This window comes from Nycticebus coucang, chromosome 1, assembly GCF_027406575.1.
Source record: "Nycticebus coucang isolate mNycCou1 chromosome 1, mNycCou1.pri, whole genome shotgun sequence".
Lineage (NCBI taxonomy): Eukaryota > Metazoa > Chordata > Mammalia > Primates > Lorisidae > Nycticebus > Nycticebus coucang.
The window spans coordinates 72,291,648-72,312,168 of NC_069780.1; the positions used below are offsets into that span (position 1 = coordinate 72,291,648).

A 20,521-nucleotide genomic window follows, 5' to 3' on the forward strand; every position below is an offset into this window, starting at 1 on the left:
AGATGGTAAATCAACACATGAAAAGACACTAAACATCATTAGATATTAATGTATATTAAAATCACCATGAGATAAAACTCAGACACTGACAGTTCAGTGCTGGTGAGGATGTGGACCAACTAGAACCCTCATGTAACATTGCTTTGACTAAAAATGATACAGCCACTGTGGAAAATAGTTTGGCAGTTTCTTTCAAACTCATCCATATACTTACCATATGACTGATATGGCCACCCCACCACTAGGTATTTATAAAAGAGACAGACATCCACATGTTCACACAAAGACTTGGATTCAAATGTTCAGCTTTATTTGTAATAGCTCAAAACCAAAACGCTACCCAAATGTCCATCAGCTAGTGAATGGATAAAGAAATTGTGATAGATTTGATAGACTGGATAAAGAAATAGATAAAGAAATTGTGATAGATTTGATAGACTGGATAAAGAAATAGATAAAGAAATTGTGATAGATTTGATAGACTGGATAAAGAAATAGATAAAGAAATTGTGATAGATTTGATAGACTGGATAAAGAAATAGATAAAGAAATTGTGATAGATTTGATAGACTGGATAAAGAAATAGATAAAGAAATTGTGATAGATTTGATAGACTGGATAAAGAAATAGATAAAGAAATTGTGATAGATTTGCATACAAAGGAATATTCCTCAGCAATAAAAAGGAATGAACTACTGATACATGCAACAACATGGATGAATCTCAAAAGCATTATGCGAAAGTACAAGCAGCCAGACACAAAAGTACCTTACTATTCCATTGATGGAATATTCTGGAAAAGGCAAAACCATACAGACAGAAACCAGCTCACTGGCTGTTAGGGACTGCAGGCAGGAGAAGGGAAAGAGGCATAAAAGAATTTTTTGTTATGATGGCAGTGATCTAAATCTTGACTGTGTTAGGGTTTACGAACTTAAAATATTTTCCAAACTAATGCACATATATTATAAAGCTTGAATTTAAATCTCTGTAAATGATATACATAAAAACAAGACTTTTCATATATGTAAAAATGTTAAAAGTCAACAAAAGGTAGAAAAACATAACTGTATGGCATTAAGGTTTACCTTTTTCTTTTTTCTAAGGTTTACCTTTTTCTTATTTACTTGGTTCTAAGGTTTACACAGAAAATTTTAATAAAAAAGCAATAAGATTTAATAAAAACAGAAAAGAATCAAAACTACAGAATTATAGTTACTACTTCCTATCTTAGAAAGATTAAGCTTCAAGGCATGCTTGTGATTTGTATCATAAAAATGTCTTTTCAAGTCATTATTTTTAATAATAACATAATATAGATGCTTAAAGACTCTGACCTTATCTGACATTCAAAAAAGATACCCTGTCTTTCACTTATTTAAAAATGGTAAGGATTTCATGTAAAATAAACTATCATCACACAGATATTTGTGAAATACTAGAACGAGCACTGATAATGGGATCAAAAGACTTGATTTCAAAACAATTTGGTCACGTACTTATCTATGAAAACTCATTAAATCTCAGTTTATTCATTTTATTAGATGGGAATAACAATACCAACTTTATAAAACTTGTATGAGGATTAAATGAGGGCAAATATAAAACCACTGGGTATTGCTGTGGCAGATGCCTGTAGTCTCAGCAACTTGGGGAAGACTACGGCAGGAGGATCACTTGAGCCCAGGAATGTGAGGTTGCTGTGAGCTAGGATGAAGCCATGGCACTCTAGCTTGGGCAACAGAGTAAGCCTCTGTCCCAAAAAACAAACAAACAAACAAACAAAAAAAAAAATCCTACTGGGTATTCTACAAAATTCTACCAAATATCATATACTATATAAATAAGGCCCAGCAAAACTTTATCATGTAATTATTCATTTTCAAACTCCCTGAAGAACTTAGGTTGTACAAGGACATAAGAGACATCACAGTGGGAAAAGTTCCACTAATGAACTAACCATTTCTAAAATGATCCCCAAGAAAATCTTTTCCTTTCCTGCACCCCTACCCTAACTCCTTTATAAAGTACCTATCTCTACCCTTCAGCTTTGGTTAGCTTACTCTAAATAATTGTACAGAATTTTAAACACCTTGTAACATATCACACATAAAATGCAAATATGTTGCTAACTAGAACTGTCAATCCTGCAGAAGATGTACCATTTAATTAACCTAATGAAATCAGAACAAAGTCAATGAGAAATGAGGAAAATGAAAAAGCAGATGGGTGCTTAAAAGGAGAGCAAGCAGAACATTTTTTTGAGAGCACCTGTGGAAACTGATGAAGACTGTATTCTTTTTGAAAATTCATATTTTTATGGCTTCATTGCAAAAAATAACAAAACACCAGCAAAAAATACATCATCAAGTCATATAATTTTCTTAGGAAAATTACATCAGGCCTGGCTTCCCAAAAGCAACACTTAATTAAGGCTTGGCGCCTGGAGCACAGTGGTTATGGCACCAGCCACATACACCAAGGCTGGCAGGTTCGAACCAGGCCCGGGCCAGCTAACCAATAATGATGGCTGCAACAAAAAATAGGTGGGCGTGCCTGTAGTCCCAGCTACTTGGGTGGCTGAGGCAAGAAATTCGCTTAAGACCAAGAGTTTGAAGTTGCTGTGAGCTATGACACCACAGCACTCTACCAAGGCTGACATAGTAAGACTGTCTCAAAAAAAAAAAAAAAAAGCAACACATGATTTTTTCTTCATTCTTTGTAAGAATTTGTAAATATCTACAATCCAAATTGTATTAAGTGAATGATAAAATGAGCTTATTTTCATGATTTACAGTTTTACTTTTTAAAATAAAAACTATACTTTTCAGTAATTACTACAAAAATGTTGATTTTTAAAAAAATTAGTAGACTTTAAGTAATCTTTCTCTTGTACCACATACATTGAATAATGTAATCTCTTCTATTTTCATTCTGTTTACTAACATTTTTGTAGGGGTTAGAATATAAAAATTCTCTTTATGTTCTATAAAATCATAGCTAACCTTTAAACAAAGCTTCAACATGTTACATTCAGCAGAATGTAATTTAAATTTTCTAAAAATAACAAATACAGAAAAAAATTTAGAAAACCTCTTTCCAATTTCTTAATTTTACATTATAAGGGTTTGACAGAAGCCCCGTGTGGGAAGTGACTTGCTTAAGATCACACAGTGGCTGAGTCAGAATAACAAGGATGAACTCCCAAACAGTCCACTCTAGGTCATTAATCTTTATTTGACTCTACTATACTATGTAGATAAGATATATATGTATCTCAAAAATACAGAGTATGGAAATTCTATAGACACAGTAAACAGTAAAACACTAGTCAGCAAGCAGTGAAGCACTAAACCGACTTCAAATTTTTATTAAGGTTATCTTTCTGCTGGTGATTGAAGGTATATTAGCTTAGTGGGCCATGCAATAGCTGTAGCACCACAACTAATGGACTGCCAAGAGATGATTTAATAAAGAGGCCCAGCTGAACAACAGTGTATAAGTAACTCTGACAACCTGAGGCTTTCTTCTGGTCAAACGTTTTATATCTGTAAGTGACTTTCTCTAAAAAAATTACCCAAGAAGATACTCTCAGAAGGTTTCACTGTAATAACAGTAGCCCAAACATATAAGTTCAGATTCTCTAAGATTTTAAGGTGTGATTAAAAAGAAAAAAAGCTTAAAGGTCTTGTCCCTCGATCCTTCTACAGGCACCATTTACAGCATGGTTAGACATCTAGTTAAACAATGTGTTCAGTGACTACAATGTACATTTTTTTTTTTATTGAAGCAAAACAAACAAATAGAATAACTTCGTAAACATTTCCGTTTAAATTTTACTGTAAAATATGACCGATAAATATTGGGGGAGGATGTGAAATAAAAATATTTATTTAATACACACTTCTAAAACATATTAGAAGTGGACCTCCTGTCTTTAAAAAAATGGGCCAACTTGCACTGAGAAAACAAAAGCAGCAGGAGAAAAAAAAACATCAAATGAGCAAAGATTTTTAAAAAATAATGATGCATATGTTTGATAAGAGTTCAAGGAAAAGGCAATTTTACACTCTTTATAACCTTGCTAGAAGTTTAGTAAGCATCAATACCTCAACAATATCCATACATGTCCCTGGACCCAGCAATTCGACTTCTAAAACTTTATATGAAAATACTACCAATTGGCTGGGCACCCATAGCTCAGCAGTTAGGGTGCCTGGTTTGAGCCCAGCCCGGGCCTGCTAAACAAACAAACAAACAAACAAACAACAACAACAAATATATATATATATATATATATATATATAGCTGGGTGTTGTGGCAGGCACCTATAGTCCCAGCTACTAGGGAGGCTGAGGCAAGAGAATTGCTTGAGCCCAAGAGTTTGAGGTTGCTGGGAGCTATGATACCACGGAACTCTACCAAGGGTGACAAAGTGAGACTCTGTCTCAATAAAAAAAAAAAAAAAAAAAAAAGAAAGAAAGAAAGAAAATACTACAGATCCAAGAAAAGATTTAACTAAAAGAAATTTCACCACGCCATTATTTTTAATAGCAAAAGTAGTTGGAAATATCCAGGGCTAAATTAATCCTTACACATCCACACATGAAAATAATAGTCTATAAAAAGAGTGATTATAAAGCACCATGGAGTGATGTTCACAATATATTGTTAAGTGGACAAACAGGACTACAAAACAGTATGCACTGTATGATCTCATTACATTAAGTGTATGTGCAGGTTTGGAAAGACATATATATATATAGTTATTTGAACAGTGAGATTATGGTATTTCTTTGTTTATATTTTGAGATTATCTACTAGGAATACATAAAAAAATAAAGTTATGAAAAATTTTTAAACCATATAAGAACATAATTTTCTTTTTTTTTTTTGAGACAGTTTCACTTTGTCTCATCCTGTAGAGTGATGTATCATCATAGCTTACAGTCATCCTGTAGAGTGACGTAGCATCATAGCTTACAGCAACCTCAGACTCCTGGGGTCAAGCAATTCTCTTGCCTCAGCCTCCCGCCACAAAACCCAGGTATTTTTAAAGACGAGGTCTCGCTCTGGCTCAGGCTGGTCTCCACCTGTGAGTTCAGGCAATCCACCCACCTCAGCCTCCCAGAATGCTAGGATTACAGGTGTGATATTCTATTTTTAGTAGAGATGGGGGTCTCACTCTTGCTGAGGCTGGTCTTGAGCTCCTGAGGCTGAAGCAATCCATCCATCTCAGCCTCTTAAAATGCTAGTATTACAAGTGTCAGCCACTGCCCCTGGACAAGAACACAAAATTTTATTATATAGTCACTGTGGAATTTTGTATGTGACTATAAGAAGTCACAGAGCCATGTGCTTTAGGACAGGGAATGACTGGTAATCCTTTCCCTTGATACACCATTGGTCGAAAATTATGTTCATGTGATAATGTGAATTTAACACCCTCTCCCCAAAAATCATTTCATTGAAAATAACAGTAATTTTATATTATTAGAAAAAGAATCCATGATAGTCATTATCAAAATAGGCATTTATAGGGAAAATAAATAGCAAAAAACAAACAAACAAAAAAAAACAAACAAAGACATTTAGGTGGAATGATTTTAGGTTGCAAACAAGACAGATGAGAGTTCAAATACTTAAAGCCACAGATATTATCTTAGAGAAGAACAGTTTCTATGTCCTTTTCAATAGAGTTTATTATTTACTCACATCAAAAATGTATTTCCTTAATACTCCCCACAACAGAAAAGATAAAGTCAAGCTTAGATTCATGATTCTTTTTAAAGGATATTCAATTTCTTATGAAACAAAGACAGAACTTCCCACCTGAATTTTCACATGAAATATTTCCACTAAGAATATTTCAAACATTTACAAAATTTGAAAAGACTTTGAAATTGTTTCTTAAAAATTTATGTTTTATAGAGTCCAACAATGTATTAGGTAGCCAATATGTGTAACTAACACACATTCTTTCTGTCTCTGTCTCTCTCTGCTACTCTCACACTTCCCTCCCTCTTTCCCTTTCTCTATTTTGCTTCAAGAAATTTTTGTATTATATTTATGGTGTGACTCATTCAAAACAGGTTTATGAAGTTAATTGCTATTTTCCTCTTCTAAACACATATGAAAAAGAAATGACTTACGTAAAAGCAACACTTTTACTTTTAAAACTGTGCTTAGACTACTCAAGACAGATCACTCTGATTTAAAACTCATTCTTAGGAAAATTTATGAATAAAATGAAGGTTAGAGGTGTAATTTTATTCTGGGAGCCTTCTGAATAATTGCTTCTTGATTCAATACCAAATAATTCTCAGTCACTGGAAGATACAACTCTCTGACACTTTTTAAAACCTTAAATCTCAAGTTTTAGTATCCTTTAACTATCATATTAGAAAAGAAAATAAGACATCGGTGTTTCTTGCAATACTCTTTATTTCCATTAAAACAGTGCATTCATAGAAAAGCACTGCTTAAATATGAATTGTCCACACACACAGTTCCTGTTATATCAAATTATTCAGAAAACACTCCCTTGACAAAGAGATTGTGAGGAAGATTGAAGCGTCAGATAACAGTTGGACTAAAAGATCTCTGTTGGCACTTCCCATCCAATCACTCTCTGAAGTTCTTAAAAAGATCTCAGTTTCACTGAAGTCTTTATCAGACACCAAGTGAGTCAACATGTATTCAAAGACTCTTCAAGAATACAAATGAGAAGGTTACTTAAACCGGCCCTCCTTCCTAATCACAATTAGCACAAATTCAAGATCTAAATTGTGAACATAGTTTGAGATTTTTAAAAAGATGTCCTTTAACCTGCTTCCTCCTCTTCTTTTCTGTTCCTTCATCTTTTTAATCTCAGAAGTTGAAAGAGGTTTACATATTTTAGGAGAAAAAAAATGTAGATGCTTTTTTAATATGTGTTCCCCGAACTACTCCTTACATCTACTTTCTAATCCCCAACTCACTTAATTATATTCAGTGTGAATTTAAATTGCAATTAACATCTTTTGAGGGATTACATGTTCTAATCACAATTATGCAGTGAATATTTGAAACACACACATTTTGTTATATTATCTGAAATGCAAATTGGAGTCCAAAAAAAGATGTTTAATAAAAATGTATAGTATTGAAGACTTTATTATAGAACCTTGGGGACTAGACATGAGATTTTAAAGAGTAGAAGCACTGATACAAGTATAAAAACAAATTGCTTCACCTCCAAAACCCCTGGAAATGGCCCCACTTGGCTCCCATTTAACCTAGCTTCATCACAGTTTAAAAACTGCCTTCCAAGATGTTTTATTAACCAAACTGAATTTCATTCTTTTCCCCCTAGATCAGTAGCTCACAGAGTCCTAAATGAGACATGATGCATAAAATTCTGTAAGGGCAAAAGACAAAATCTGTTTTTCTGACCCAGGAATTTATAATGGAATGATTAACTAACTTGACTTTTCCCTCAAAATAGCATTTCAGAAGCAGAGAAAAAAAAAAAAAGCTGACATTTATTGAGTACCTTCTATGTGCCAGACAATAAGCAGTATTTTACTTACTCCTCAAAATAACCCTATGAGGTAAGGGTTATTCCATTTTGTAGACGTGAAAATAATAATAAGAAGAAGAAACAGAAAAGTGAGGTGGTTGAGAGAAATAAATGAAATGAATCAGTGATGAGCTCTTAGGTAAAAGGATAATATCATTTCTGTAAAGGTGAGACACCTTATGAGGAAAGTCTACAACCAAGCACCTATTTTCAATTTTCAGTTTAACTACAATCCTCTCGAACAGGCTGCTGGGATTTCAGTGGCCCCAGAAGACATGTTCATCTCTTGTGGTAAGCTTAGATAGAATGTTTCAGGAAGTTTCATTGTGTGTGGTTTTTTTGTTTTTGATTGCTCAACTGATTTTAATAACATGACATAAAGCCCCTAGACTTGACATAATCATTATGCAAAATATACAGATGTATACTGTCTTCTTTTAAAAATATAAAATAAATAAGCAAGACATGTGAAAATAGGCAAGTTTCCATTAAATAAATGAAAAGTTTAAAAAAAAGAAAGTTTTCCTTTCCATGTCATTTGAAGAAGGGAAATTATCATTTTAAACAATATTCAAGTTTATTAAACAAATTAACAAATTAGAAAAAAGTATTATAAAATGTTTAGCTTTCATCAGCTTCAAGGTTCATTTTGCTCCCAAATTTTGTATATAACTGAACTTTCAAATCTGCTAACACCCTCTGAATTGATTCCACTCTGGATTCTAAGGCATCAATATCTTCTTGCAAATTTTTCTTTGCTTCTTCTAACATTTCTTGTGTTTCTTCTTGAGAATGGCTAATGAAAACATCACCAATTTGATAAGGTATCATTAAACAGTTTTCATCTGCAAGCATGATGTCATCACAAGCATCTTCTAAATTCTGGAGCTGTTTCTTTTTTACTTCTATTTCTTCCTTCAGCTCTGTGATTCTACTCGTATTCCATGCAAATTTGTTTATCTTTTGTTGATCTTCAAAAGTAACGTTGACATCTTCTGCAGCCACCTTCTTCATGGTGGCCGCCAAGTTTCATTGTTGAGGCTCTCAGGGCTTTTCTGGGCTTACTTGGCCATCTCATCGATCAGTGCCAGGCTTTATCATAAAGTAGGAATCTGGCGGATGCCCTGCTTCCTCCTGGTAACTTTCTTCTGTTATCCTCAGGATCTGCTTTTATGCTTAACAGATCATTAGCTCCAAGGTTAGGTTTACCTTCAAGGAAACTAAAGCAAATTAAAATTCTGCCTTTCCCTTTTCTCCTCTGTCAGTTTCCTGTTAACCCATCAGTTTCCACACAGTTTTTGCTGCTATGCTTTACTAGTGAAAGAGGGACTAGTTAGGCTAGCTCTGACCTTTTCCCTTGAGATCACCAAGTTAACACAAAGTTGCTAGCTGATCAACCCTGAAAAGTCCATTTAAAAAACAAAAAACAAAGACTTCTGTGCTCCTTAGCATGATTTTCCCCTCATTTTTCATGTCCCAGCCACCTTGATCTTGTGTGATATTCTTATATCTAATACTACACAATACCCTGTACAAGCACAGATATGGGCACAACCCAAAGATTTGAAGGAGGTAAGTGGCAGAAGAAATGTTTTAGCATGTAGTCTACCATGTCAACAGCCAAGAAACGCAGACATCAGAGGGCCCCAGACTTAGTTTACCATGGTCTCAAGCCAGCTCTACAGCTAGAGAAGCCCTGACAAGTTTAATACACTAATTCTCACGTGAATTGTATTTAACTCACAGTAGTTCTAAGCCCAGGACCTCCTGAAGCATGTAGAACTGCTGGATAGGCGGGAAGGTCCATAGCCCGCCTGTGTACTGTGAAATCTCTGCTCATTGTCTTTGCTATTCATTGGCATGTCTCCCTCACACTCTGTTGACCTGCTTCATACCCACATAAGCTTCAGCTGCCCATCACATGTGCTAGACTAAGTTCTCCAATCACTGTAACTTCCAGTTGTCCATTTCCTTTTGAATGTTTGCCTGGTGGCTATCCAAATGCAATCAATACGATAGCACGCCTTGATGTGACAGTTTTGCACATGCTTTGGACATATGACTCAGAGGTCCTCATTCAAGACCACACAAGGTCCACTCCAGACAAAACTAAATACTTGTTGGGTGGCTCCTGTGGCTCAAAGGACTAGGGCGCTGGTCCCATATGACAGAGGTGGCGGGTTCAAACCCAGCCCTGGCCGTAAACTACAAAAAAACAAACAAACAAACAAACAAACCAAAAAAAAACTAAATATTTGTGGAATCACAAAAGACTCAATTCTCAGAAACAAATTCAGTAAGTACGCCATGAGTCATATACGACCCCCTTGACATGCAGTGTAAAAACTGATTCTAACACCATGTCAGTTGCATATAACTTACATACAGAAGCAATAAAAAGTAACAAATATTTCATGAAATTAGAAAGGATCATTTTGTTTTCAAAGCTTTTATTACATCTTTGTAATAAAACACCCTGGCCTCAAGGAAAAAATTTTTTACTAGTGTGGTCTTGTGTTAATTGATGGACAATAGTGGGTATAAACAGTGATACCTACTTACAAGGACTTTATAAGAATTAAATTAGATCACCCATGTAAAACATTAGCATAGTAAGTGCTTAATAAATGTTAGCTATTATTGACTTTATATTCATCAATATCATCACATTACTAAGTGGTGAAAACCAATAATCAATGATTTGCCAAGTTAGGAATCCAGAAAGAGAAATTAAAAATTTCTGATAAGTTTGGAAACATAGCGACAAATAAACATTTAAAGATGGGGAAAGAAAGAAGGAAGAACACTGAGGTATGGGGCAAGGCAGTGTTTATTTTTCACAGTATAATTTGATTTGAAAATCATACTTCTTTGTTAATATTTAGAGATTTGTGAGGCTTAGGAAAGTATTCTACAACAAATCAATTGTTTTTTAACATCATAGAAAGAAAAACCTGAATGTCTTCAGGGAGAAAACAAAATTGTATGAAGGAGGTAGTCCTAACAGTCCTCATTAGGACTGCGGTTTGGATTGAAAGAACCATTCAAGCTTCTCCCAAAAGTCCCCTAAAAAATAAAGCTGAATGGGGATCATGACCAGAAGGACAGCATAGTCACAAGAGAGGCTAATGATTTCTAGGAGGGCACAAACCAATTCCCCTGGCAAAATCTTTGCATCTTTCCTATTGAAGCACATCTCCTAACCCCGTCTTCATCTCTTCAATTCTAGCCTTTCTTGTGCTTCTGATAAAGTAGTAACATGAGGAGAATATAAAGGCCACAAATGGTTGGTGGAGGCAGAAAGGTGGTCAGGAAACCGCTTGTCATTGGTGTCTGAAAGGCTGGAAATTTAACTTGGTCCACAGTCTCACAAAGCTGTCAGAGGGCACATGGAGACCACTTCCTTGAAAGCAGTACAAGGGAAAGGTAAAGAGAAGACAAGGGACGCTAGGATCCATGGATTTGAAATCTTTCTACTTGAATCTGAGTACTAGCATCAAAATCAACCCAATTACTCAGTCAACAGGCATTTGCTGAATTCCTACTACATATAAGAAATGGCAAAATATTTTCTTAACATAAGATATGACCTCTGTCCTCATGAACATTTTCAACACACAAGGGCATATTTGCATGTGTCAAATCCAAAGCTACTTGGAAGAAAACCAGGCATCCCTTTGAAATCAGACTTCCTTTCAAACAGAGTTTATGATTTACTCTGCAATGGACTATGTTCGGGGCAGATGCACAACCATGTTCTGGCAACAAGCAGCATATGGACCCTGCCTGCACTGTCATCTGGTGAGAGAACAAAGGCATAAAAAAGTGGTAATCCTTTCACTATAGCTCGATCTACTTCATGAGCTTATTGCTTCCTTGAATAACTTTTCTTCAAGCCTTAATAACTTAACAACTATTATTCAATTATTTAAACTTAATACTTTATTTAAAATGCCACTTTAAAAAAATATACTCAACTAGAACTCCTCTCAACATATTCCTAGGTATACTTACACTTTTGATTCTCAGACACAGATGCACAGAGATATACAGAAACAGACATACATATGTATAGTCATGTACATATATCGTCACACATACATATACACACAACCGCACACCCTATGTATGTATGTGACTATTAGTAAATGCGTAATATATAAAGACATATTAGAAAAGGATTTTGCTAAAATTACAAAGAAATATTGCTTATATAGAACTAGTTTCTTCTCCCTTTTTCTAAATATTTAAAGTCAAATGCAGGCCAGGCACAGTGCCTCACACCTGTAATCCTAGCACTCTGGGAGGCCAAGGTGGGGGACTGCTTGAGCTGAGGAGTTTGAGACCAACCTGAGCAAGAGCGAGACCCTGTCTCTAAAAATAGCCAGGCATTGTGGTGGGTGCCTGTAGTCTACCTACTTGGGAGACTGAGGCAAGAGGATCACCCAAGAGTTTGAGGTTGCTGTGAGCTGTGATGCCTCGGCACTTTACAAAGGGCAATAAAGTGAGACTCTGTCTCAAAAAAAAAAAAAAAGTCAAATGCACAATTACCTTGATAGAAAGAATTTTCTTTTTTTTTCCTTTTTTTTTTTTTGAGACAGTCTTATTATGTCGTCCCTCAATAGAGTGTCATGGCATCACAGTTAACAGCAACCTCAAACTCTTGGGCTTAAGTGATTCTCTTGCCTCAGCCTCCCAAGTAGCTGGGACTACAGGCACCCACCAGAATGCCCGGCTATTTTTTTGTTGCAGTTGTCATTGTTGTTTAGCAGGCCTGTGCCTGGTTCGAGCCTGCCAGCCTCGGTGTATGTGGCTGGTGCCCTAACCACTGAGCTACGGGTGCCAACCCAGAAAGAAGTTTCTTTTCTGGTACAATACAAGGTACTTACCCCAAACTTCAACCAAGTTTTCACTAGAGTATTAAAATGATGTTTACATATTTATGTTTTTGATGGAAGAAATCGTGTGTATTCTTTTTCACCAGATACATGGTAACCATACCAGTAGCCTATGGAGCCTATACCAACCTAAACTTTCTGCATTTGCTGACTTTGAGAATCTCTCTGAAATTCCTACTTGTATATCTGCACGGCATTACTAACACAGGCTGGTCTGTTGGGAAGGGAATTGCATTGGCACTAGAACGATGACTGCCACTCCTCAGTCCCTCGATGTGTGCCAGGCACCATGCACACATCATCTTTACAAGCATCGTCTCATTCTGTAGGAGCAGTACCAGCTAAGCACAAAACACAAGATGTGTTTAAAACAGCACCCAACCACATATCGCCAATTTAATTTAAATAATCAAATGTATTATAGTTGTGCATTTCTTATCTGAAATGCTTGGGACTAGAAATGTTCCAGATGTGAGACTTTTTCAGATTTTGGAGTATTTGCATTATGTATGAACCTTACTGGTTCAACATCTCTAATCCAAAACTCAAAATGCCCCAGTGATCATTTCTTATAAGTGTCATGTTGGTACTCAAAAAGTTTCAGATTTCAGAAGTATTTCAGATTTTGAATTTTCAGATTAGGGACACTCAACCTGAAAAACAGTTAGTTAGAGATATATAGAGATATTTGAGAACCTTCACAAATTCAGACATACACTAAAAGTAACTCCAGAAACTATTGTGAATGCTGGACTGACTAGCTTTTCTTTTCCATTCAACTGTCTTTTACCTTTTGAAGGATGGCTTCTTATAGGACTGTTTGGACACATATTCTAGCATTTTGTTTGAGGAGCCTTTAAATCTGTAAGTTAGATGTCTACTTGAATATTTTCCTGTGTCAAATGTGGCTGAAGCTAAAATCACTCATCTTTGGTGAAGCTTGATGAAAAGGAAGTAGATAAAATCCTCAACTCATTGAAAATACAGTCATTAGTATTAAAATAATGGTCTTGTAACTGAAAATGATAGTTGTTACACTGGCAATTAAATATCATCATTAGCCTGGCACCATTAGTTACGCCTATAATCCTGACACTTTGGGAGGTTGGCAGTGAAATCGCCCTTTACAAATCAATAAAGGGGTAAAAGGCGAGAATGGGGAGGGTCGGTAAGTGCCTAAAACTCTAGGAAGGCACATGCCCTGCCAAAAACAATGATAATCAGCCACAGTCCCCTCATTTGATAATAACTGGTCACTGTTCCTTTGTTTGCCTCTCTGTAATTGGTACTCTGGAGTCACATAGTTGGTGGTTGTAAAAACTACTAACTTGCACCATAGATAACATCACCTTTCGAACGGTAGTTTCTGAGATATCTTCCAGGCCCTGCACTCTGATAGAAGAACTGACTCATCTAGACCCATGGACCATACTAAGGAAATGATTTACAAGGTCCCGGGACACCCCTCCCCATCCCAAGAACCGACTCAACAAAGAACATTCCTACACCCCTAAAGTTCCATCCTGAACCCAGACCATTAGCAGACTCAACTGCCTAGGCTTCTGCCTGGCAAAGTGTCTTTAAAAATGCTTTTTCCCGGGCGGCGCCTGTGGCTCAGTGAGTAGGGCGCCGGCCCCATATGCCGAGGGTGGCGGGTTCAAACCCAGCCCCGGCCAAACTGCAACCAAAAAATAGCCGGGCGTTGTGGCGGGCGCCTGTGGTCCCAGCTGCTCGGGAGGCTGAGGCAAGAGAATCGCGTAAGCCCAAGAGTTAGAGGTTGTTGTGAGCCGTGTGACGCCAGGGCACTCTACTGAGGGCGGTAGAGTGAGACTCTGTCTCTACAAAAAAAAAAAAAAAAAAAAATGCTTTCTCCCTAATTTTCAGGAAGATGGATTTGAGAAATTCCTGCCAGCCCCTCGCTTGGCACCTGTGATATTAAACTCTTTCTCTGCTGTAAACCATGCTGTCTCAGTGAATTGGCTTCCTCTGTAGCAGCAGGCAATCAACATGAGAAGGCAGTAACAGAGGGAGGATCGCTGGAGGCCCAAAGTGCAAAACTAGCCTGAGCAACATAGTGAGACCCCATCTCTGCCAAAAAATAGAAAAAAAAAAAAAAATTAGCCGGGTGTGGTGTATGCACCTATAGTCTCAGCTACCCAAGAGGCTAAGGCAGGAGGCTGCTTAAGCCCAGGAAGCGGAGGTTACAGTAGGCTATGATCATGCTATGGCACGCCAGCCTGAATGACAGAGCGAGAGATCCCATCTCAAAAAAATGAAATATATCACTACAGCTAGCATTTAATGAACATTCACTCTGTCAGAATAACTGATTTATATGTATTATCCTACCATTTAAAATTTATATTATACCCATTTTACAGCAGAAATGAGAAGTAAAATAATTTATCTAAAATCAGATAGTAATTAATTAGCCAGGATTTGAAAAGATCCACAGACATCAAAGCCTACACTCACTAGGTTATGGTGTCAACATTAAAAACTCTGACTAAACACAAAATGTTTAGGTTACCACTCATACCAAATTAATAAAACCAAGAAATATCCCTCTGCCCCATCCAACTGTTTCCTGTCCTCTATCCCTACACACTCCCAAAAGATAAGTTCGTGCAGTTTTCTAAGCTTATATCAAAATTAAAGGAAAACAAAAGTGACATCAACAAAAAATATAAATCCTTCAACATCTTAAAAAATAATATTGTCTAGTGGAATAAAGACTGAAGTACGAATGATAAAGAATAATGACTGTGAAGATATGCACAGCTGTCAGTACAATACCTGGCTACTAACCGATAGAGCATCTTAGTTTAAAACAATCAGCCTACGTGCCTGTTTTGGAAAACACTTCCAGGTACTATATACTTACCAGTGTTAGGAAGGAAAGCAAGCCCAGAAATTAATTAAGAAATGAGTGGTTTTAAGAGCAGCACTATGAGAAGAACTTTCTAATGAACTTTGTCTCTATACTTAGAGGGAAATCTTCCTACAGCTTTCCTTCCCTCATTTACATATCTGTGCAGGCCTATTCTTTTTTATTTTTTTCTTTCAAGCCCCTTTGCCCTTTCAATCATGAAGCATATTACTCTACTGTCAGTGCAAAGCAGTTCCTAACAACAGGGAACCCAGCTGGGATAGGAAGAGGGCAGCGGGCTCATGCATTAACATAATAATCCAACTGTGTTCCCATAGGCCCTAAGGGCAGACAGCATATTAGGTAGGCCTCCTGTGCAGACCCTGGTGGAAGCTGCCTTATCACCTGCCTATCAACCTGTGGCAGCTATAGCTAGCTCAATAGCACCAGCTCCTGCCAAGCAGTGGTGCCCAATTACCTTACTACAAAAGACAGAAATCCATTTTTCTATGTCTGTTTAATGTACTCAATGCATTTCCTTATTTATGATTTGAATCTACGTTTCTGCATCGTTTCCAGGGGAGTGACTTATTGCCTTTTAACTTTTTAAAGTCTAGTTGTCTAAAGGCCATTCTGCTGCAGTAGTTAGGAATGAGACCAAAATGTGAATTTCAAATGTAAGAGCCAAAGCTGGTAAAAAGCTAACTCCTTGGTTACCAATGGTCTAAAGATTCTTCAATCAATACAGGGGACCAGAGGTGTGAGGAAGACCTGAATGGCAGCCATCACTATTTCCTGGTGGGGACTAAAGTAAGGGGAATTCTACATCAACACCTTCCTTAAAGTTACTTAATCTAGTGCAAGCATATCCTTCAAGCATAAGCCTTCGTGCACACACACACTGATCCCGATGTGGGAAGTGTGTGGATGGATCACTACAATCAGTTGGAAGCATAAAGAACCATAAAAGATACTACAAAAATTATTTTTTTAACTCAAATTATTATTGAAAACTCTTAAAAAAAAAAAAGCTAACCCATGGTATGCATTTTACTGTTTGCATGTATAACATGCATGTTTTATTTTAATGCTGCTCAGTTCCTGGAATCTTTGATCTATGTGTGATTTTTCTTTCTGTGCTGTCATACATATCAAGTAAAAAAAAAACCCAAAGGTATCTTCCACTAAAAAGGTATATTTAGAACATCTTACACAAGATCAGCTTTAAAACACCTCATCAGATGTTTGAAATCATAATTCACTTCAGTAAATTAAACACAGTAGTTTCATTCCTTGAAATTTCTCTTTAAAAAGAAGGGGCATAATTTGATATTTAATATGAAAAAAATTGCTTTTAGAAGTATTCTAAATAATGTTATTTAAAAAAACATGAAACTCCCATTTTGGCTAGGGAAACATTTTCTACTGATCAGGTATTTCTAAAAAAAAAAAAAAAAAAAAATGAGTTTCTGGAAATGTTATATTTAGTCTTTTATGTGTATTTTAATAACAAAATGAATCTTCCAGTCAAATGAAAGTGCATTTATCTAACATTTCTATGAATTTTAAATGTTAGGAAAGTAACACTATTATTTAAGGCAAACAACTTGATATATTTTATGTACTTTCTAATAATTAAGCAAAAATTAAATTTCAAGAGGCATATCTACACATGGCACTGACTGGCACAATTATTTCAGTTACCTTAGCATTTACAGTTTTTGCAATACATTATAACCGACCACAGTGACAATTCAGCAACTTGTCAGTTCTTTAGATTACTTCCTTACATATCAGAGAGGGTTTTATATAAGGTAAATACCCTCATAATGAAGAAATTTGTTTGCTCTTTACCAAACAACCTGGGGAAATTTCAAAGACAGAACAAAAAAAAAAAGAATTTTTTCTTTTGTGGGTAAATCCTGAGCTATTTAATGTACCATAGTATGTTACAGGTTGATGGAAGTATAAAGACAAAATACTGAACTCCATTATACATATTAATACTTATATATGTGTTAACAAAATCACACACATCCCCTTCTTGATCTTTTGGGGATCCAGGAGATTTTTGTTCTTCAAAAATTCTTATATTTTGACAAAATGTAATGCATCTTCTAAGTCATTAAATACAGAAACTTGATTTCCAATTAAAAAACAATAAACAACAGCCATGTGGTGACAAGATAAATAGTTGCCAGACTTTACCACTTGGATTCCTTAAAGGGATATACTGCCGCTCTAGGGTAAACAAAGAAAAGCATATATATGAAATGGAACTCTAGCCATCCCATTAGCAAGAACTTGATTTTAACTTAAATACCAACTTACTCAGCTAGTAATTTGGTCTGCAAAGGATGATAGAAAGGTAATAAGGACAGAATTGCATTATTTCTAACATTAGCAATTCAACTTTGGATGACCTTAAAGTTTTAAAAACACAGAAAGTAAAGATAAATGAAGGAAAATATTATTTAAAATTTTAAGTGGGAGTGAATATAAAGTCATGTGAAATAAATTATATTTATCTTTAAGTGTGATACGATAATTTTAAAATCTGCTCCCACCCCCCTGCCACCAGTTTGAAATAAGCTGCACCTTCATTTTTAGTCTACTAATACAGCATTCCTTTCCCTCTGGAGAATTACCTAGAAAGGACCCTCCTCTCCCCAGTGAAAACCATTTGTCTGAAGGACTTTACTCAAGTTAATTTGATAGTGTAGATGTGGCTTCAGAGAGGGTTCAGAGCTAGTATATTTTGACATTTCTGCCAAGAATAAGATTAAGTATGAAATATCGAAATTACACGTTAAAATAGATGCTATTTTACTTTGTTTCCTCCTGAATAGCCCTTCAGCTGTTGAGGCACGTACATTTTTCCCCAGGCAAAATCCCCAGGCTAAAATAACTGAGCCTCATATCTTTAGGAAACCCAGCTTCCCAAACATTATTCTTAGGTATCTGATGATCTATCAGCTGTAATTCATTTCATATGTAACCATGTAAATCTTATTAAAAAAAAAAAAGAAAAGTAAACCACTTAAACATTTCTCATCTGTCTACTGTTTATATTGGATACAGTTGATGACAATACTTAATTTTATATTATTTCTTTTAAAAATGTTGATCTTTATTATAGAAATTAAGTTAGAAGTCATAAGGATTCAAGAACTGACCACTTTTGCCTCCAAATCATAACTTTCCTATCAGGGCTGCCCTCTCGAACAGCATGCTACTCCACATTTGGCATTGGGGAAAGGACCCTTCCATCTGTCAAAATCTACTCCTATCACTTTGCAACTTCAGCCTTTTAGGTAACTTAAGTGTCAAAGACCACCATTCTAAATAGTAACAGATGTTCCAAAGCTATTACTCCAAATCTCTGGTGAAGATAGATATAACTGTGAATTGAAACTAGAGAAATTCATCAAATAAGTAAAGAAGTAAATAAATTTTTTAAAAAATCTTTCAGACCATCATAGATAGATTAAAAAGAAAGTTTCAAGATTATACTCAACCTCCAAAAAACTAACAGAAATTAAAATTCATATTAAATCATCACATTCCAACAAAGCCAAATGGATTTACATTGCAAACATTTTTATTTAGCACATATTCTATCACAAAAAGTTTATAGATTATTATCTCAACACCCACTCAAGTACTAAATTATTACGCATTAAGTTACTAAAAGAATTTTAGAAAGAGATCTTAATTGCCTGCTCTTAAAATTTAGCTCTTATTTCACTTTCCTGAAAAACTACACATAAACAGAATTAAAGAACTAAAGACGAAAAAATAAGAGAGGGTAGAGGAGCAGGCAAAGTAAAAAGATATCTGTGAATGAGGAAGGTGGAGGAAGTAAATAGAGCAGGAACTAGAAAACATTCTACTTTCTTAAAATTGATAATATCTATGTTTGAAGCATAATTGAACATGGTATATGGTATTGATACACCACACAAGGAGAAGACAGAGCAGCGGCAGTAATGTGTGGGGGACAAGTGAGTAAGAATAGTGCCAATGGGCAATGATGCAACTCAAGATAAATACAATAAGAAGAGGGCCAGGCATGGGGCTTATGCCTATAATCCCAGCACTCTGGGAGGCTGAGGCAGACAGCCTGAGCTCACAGGTTCGAGACCAGCCTGAGCAAGAGCAATGTCCTATCTCTAAAAATACTGGGCATTGTGGCAGGCACCTATAGTCCCAGCTACTGGGAGGCTGAGGCAAGAGAATCTCACTTGAGCCCAGGAGTTTGAGGTTGCTGTGAGCTATGATGCCAGGGCCCTCTACAAAGAGTGACAACTGAGACTCTGTCTCAAAAAAAAAAAGAGGTGAGTGACTAGTAATAGAGGCAGCTTCTGGAGGATAGAAGAAGTTACCTTTTAGTCTTCTCCTTAGATAATGCCCATTTAAAGTGTGTGTGTGTGTGTGGGGGGGGTGTCTTGGGATTAAGGAGTAAGGGGGAGGCACATGTGGAATTCCCTCAGGAGACAAAGCAAGAACAGCTCCCCGAGCCACAATAGAGTGGAAGGCTACATTTACTTTTGGACCTTAGTTCTAGAGCTGTGGCTCCCATTCCCTCAGATCAAATCTTGCCTTAATCCACTCCAAGAAATTGACACTGGGAGATATTTTGTTAATCTGAATACTGCTTGCTTAAAATAATCCGTTAATTGGGGCTCAGGAATATTTATGGTACAGTGTCTATCGCTGACTCCACTTGCAAATCAAAACAGAAAAACAGATGACTAGACCTGTTAGGTGAAAGCAAATAATGTTCACAATGGGGGTAACCAGGAACAGAACGCAGGTATAAAAGGAAAAACACAGATCACCCTTTGTCAGTGAAGTAACAACAAATTCTGCTCTGGGGGAAAAAAAAATAATAAGAAAAGAAAAAATACAGTTGCTTCCTTCCTGTTCCTTGCACAAGAAACCAATTTTATTCTTGCTTTAATACTTAAAGCTAGAAACAAAGAGATAAATCAATTAAGCCTTGTAAACTGCTCCTAGGAGCTTCATTTTCCTCAAGGAGTTAAAAGAAGCCTTGACCACTACACAAAGAATATGAAATCTCTGCACTAAATTGCTAACACATATCTCCAATTAGATATAAAGACATTTTTATGGCTTTTATGCCAAGTTTCTATTACTAGATGCTAAAGAATGTGTTGTAGCTCTTAAAAG

The 20,521-nt window shown here is 36.1% G+C and overlaps 2 protein-coding genes across 4 annotated transcripts in view; both read right to left on the reverse strand.

Moving 5' to 3' along the window:
• The window catches only part of SLC10A7 (solute carrier family 10 member 7), a 333,888-nt gene that overhangs the window by 221,363 nt on the left and 92,004 nt on the right, over nt 1–20,521 (reverse strand). The window contains exon 5 of one of the 3 annotated variants that reach the window (XM_053582265.1): nt 5,086–5,279. The exons of the other annotated variants lie outside the window; for them this stretch is intronic. Coding sequence (XP_053438240.1) covers nt 5,244–5,279 — 36 coding nt within the window. The 3' untranslated portion in view covers nt 5,086–5,243. Of the gene's footprint in view, nt 1–5,085; nt 5,280–20,521 lie in introns of those variants that run through there. 3 annotated transcript variants of the gene reach the window in all.
• Nucleotides 7,909–8,586, reverse strand: LOC128580443 (prefoldin subunit 4-like). Its single transcript, XM_053582281.1, has one exon. It carries the CDS (start codon nt 8,573–8,575, stop codon nt 8,183–8,185), a length of 393 nt encoding a protein of 130 aa, XP_053438256.1. The 5' UTR covers nt 8,576–8,586; the 3' UTR covers nt 7,909–8,182.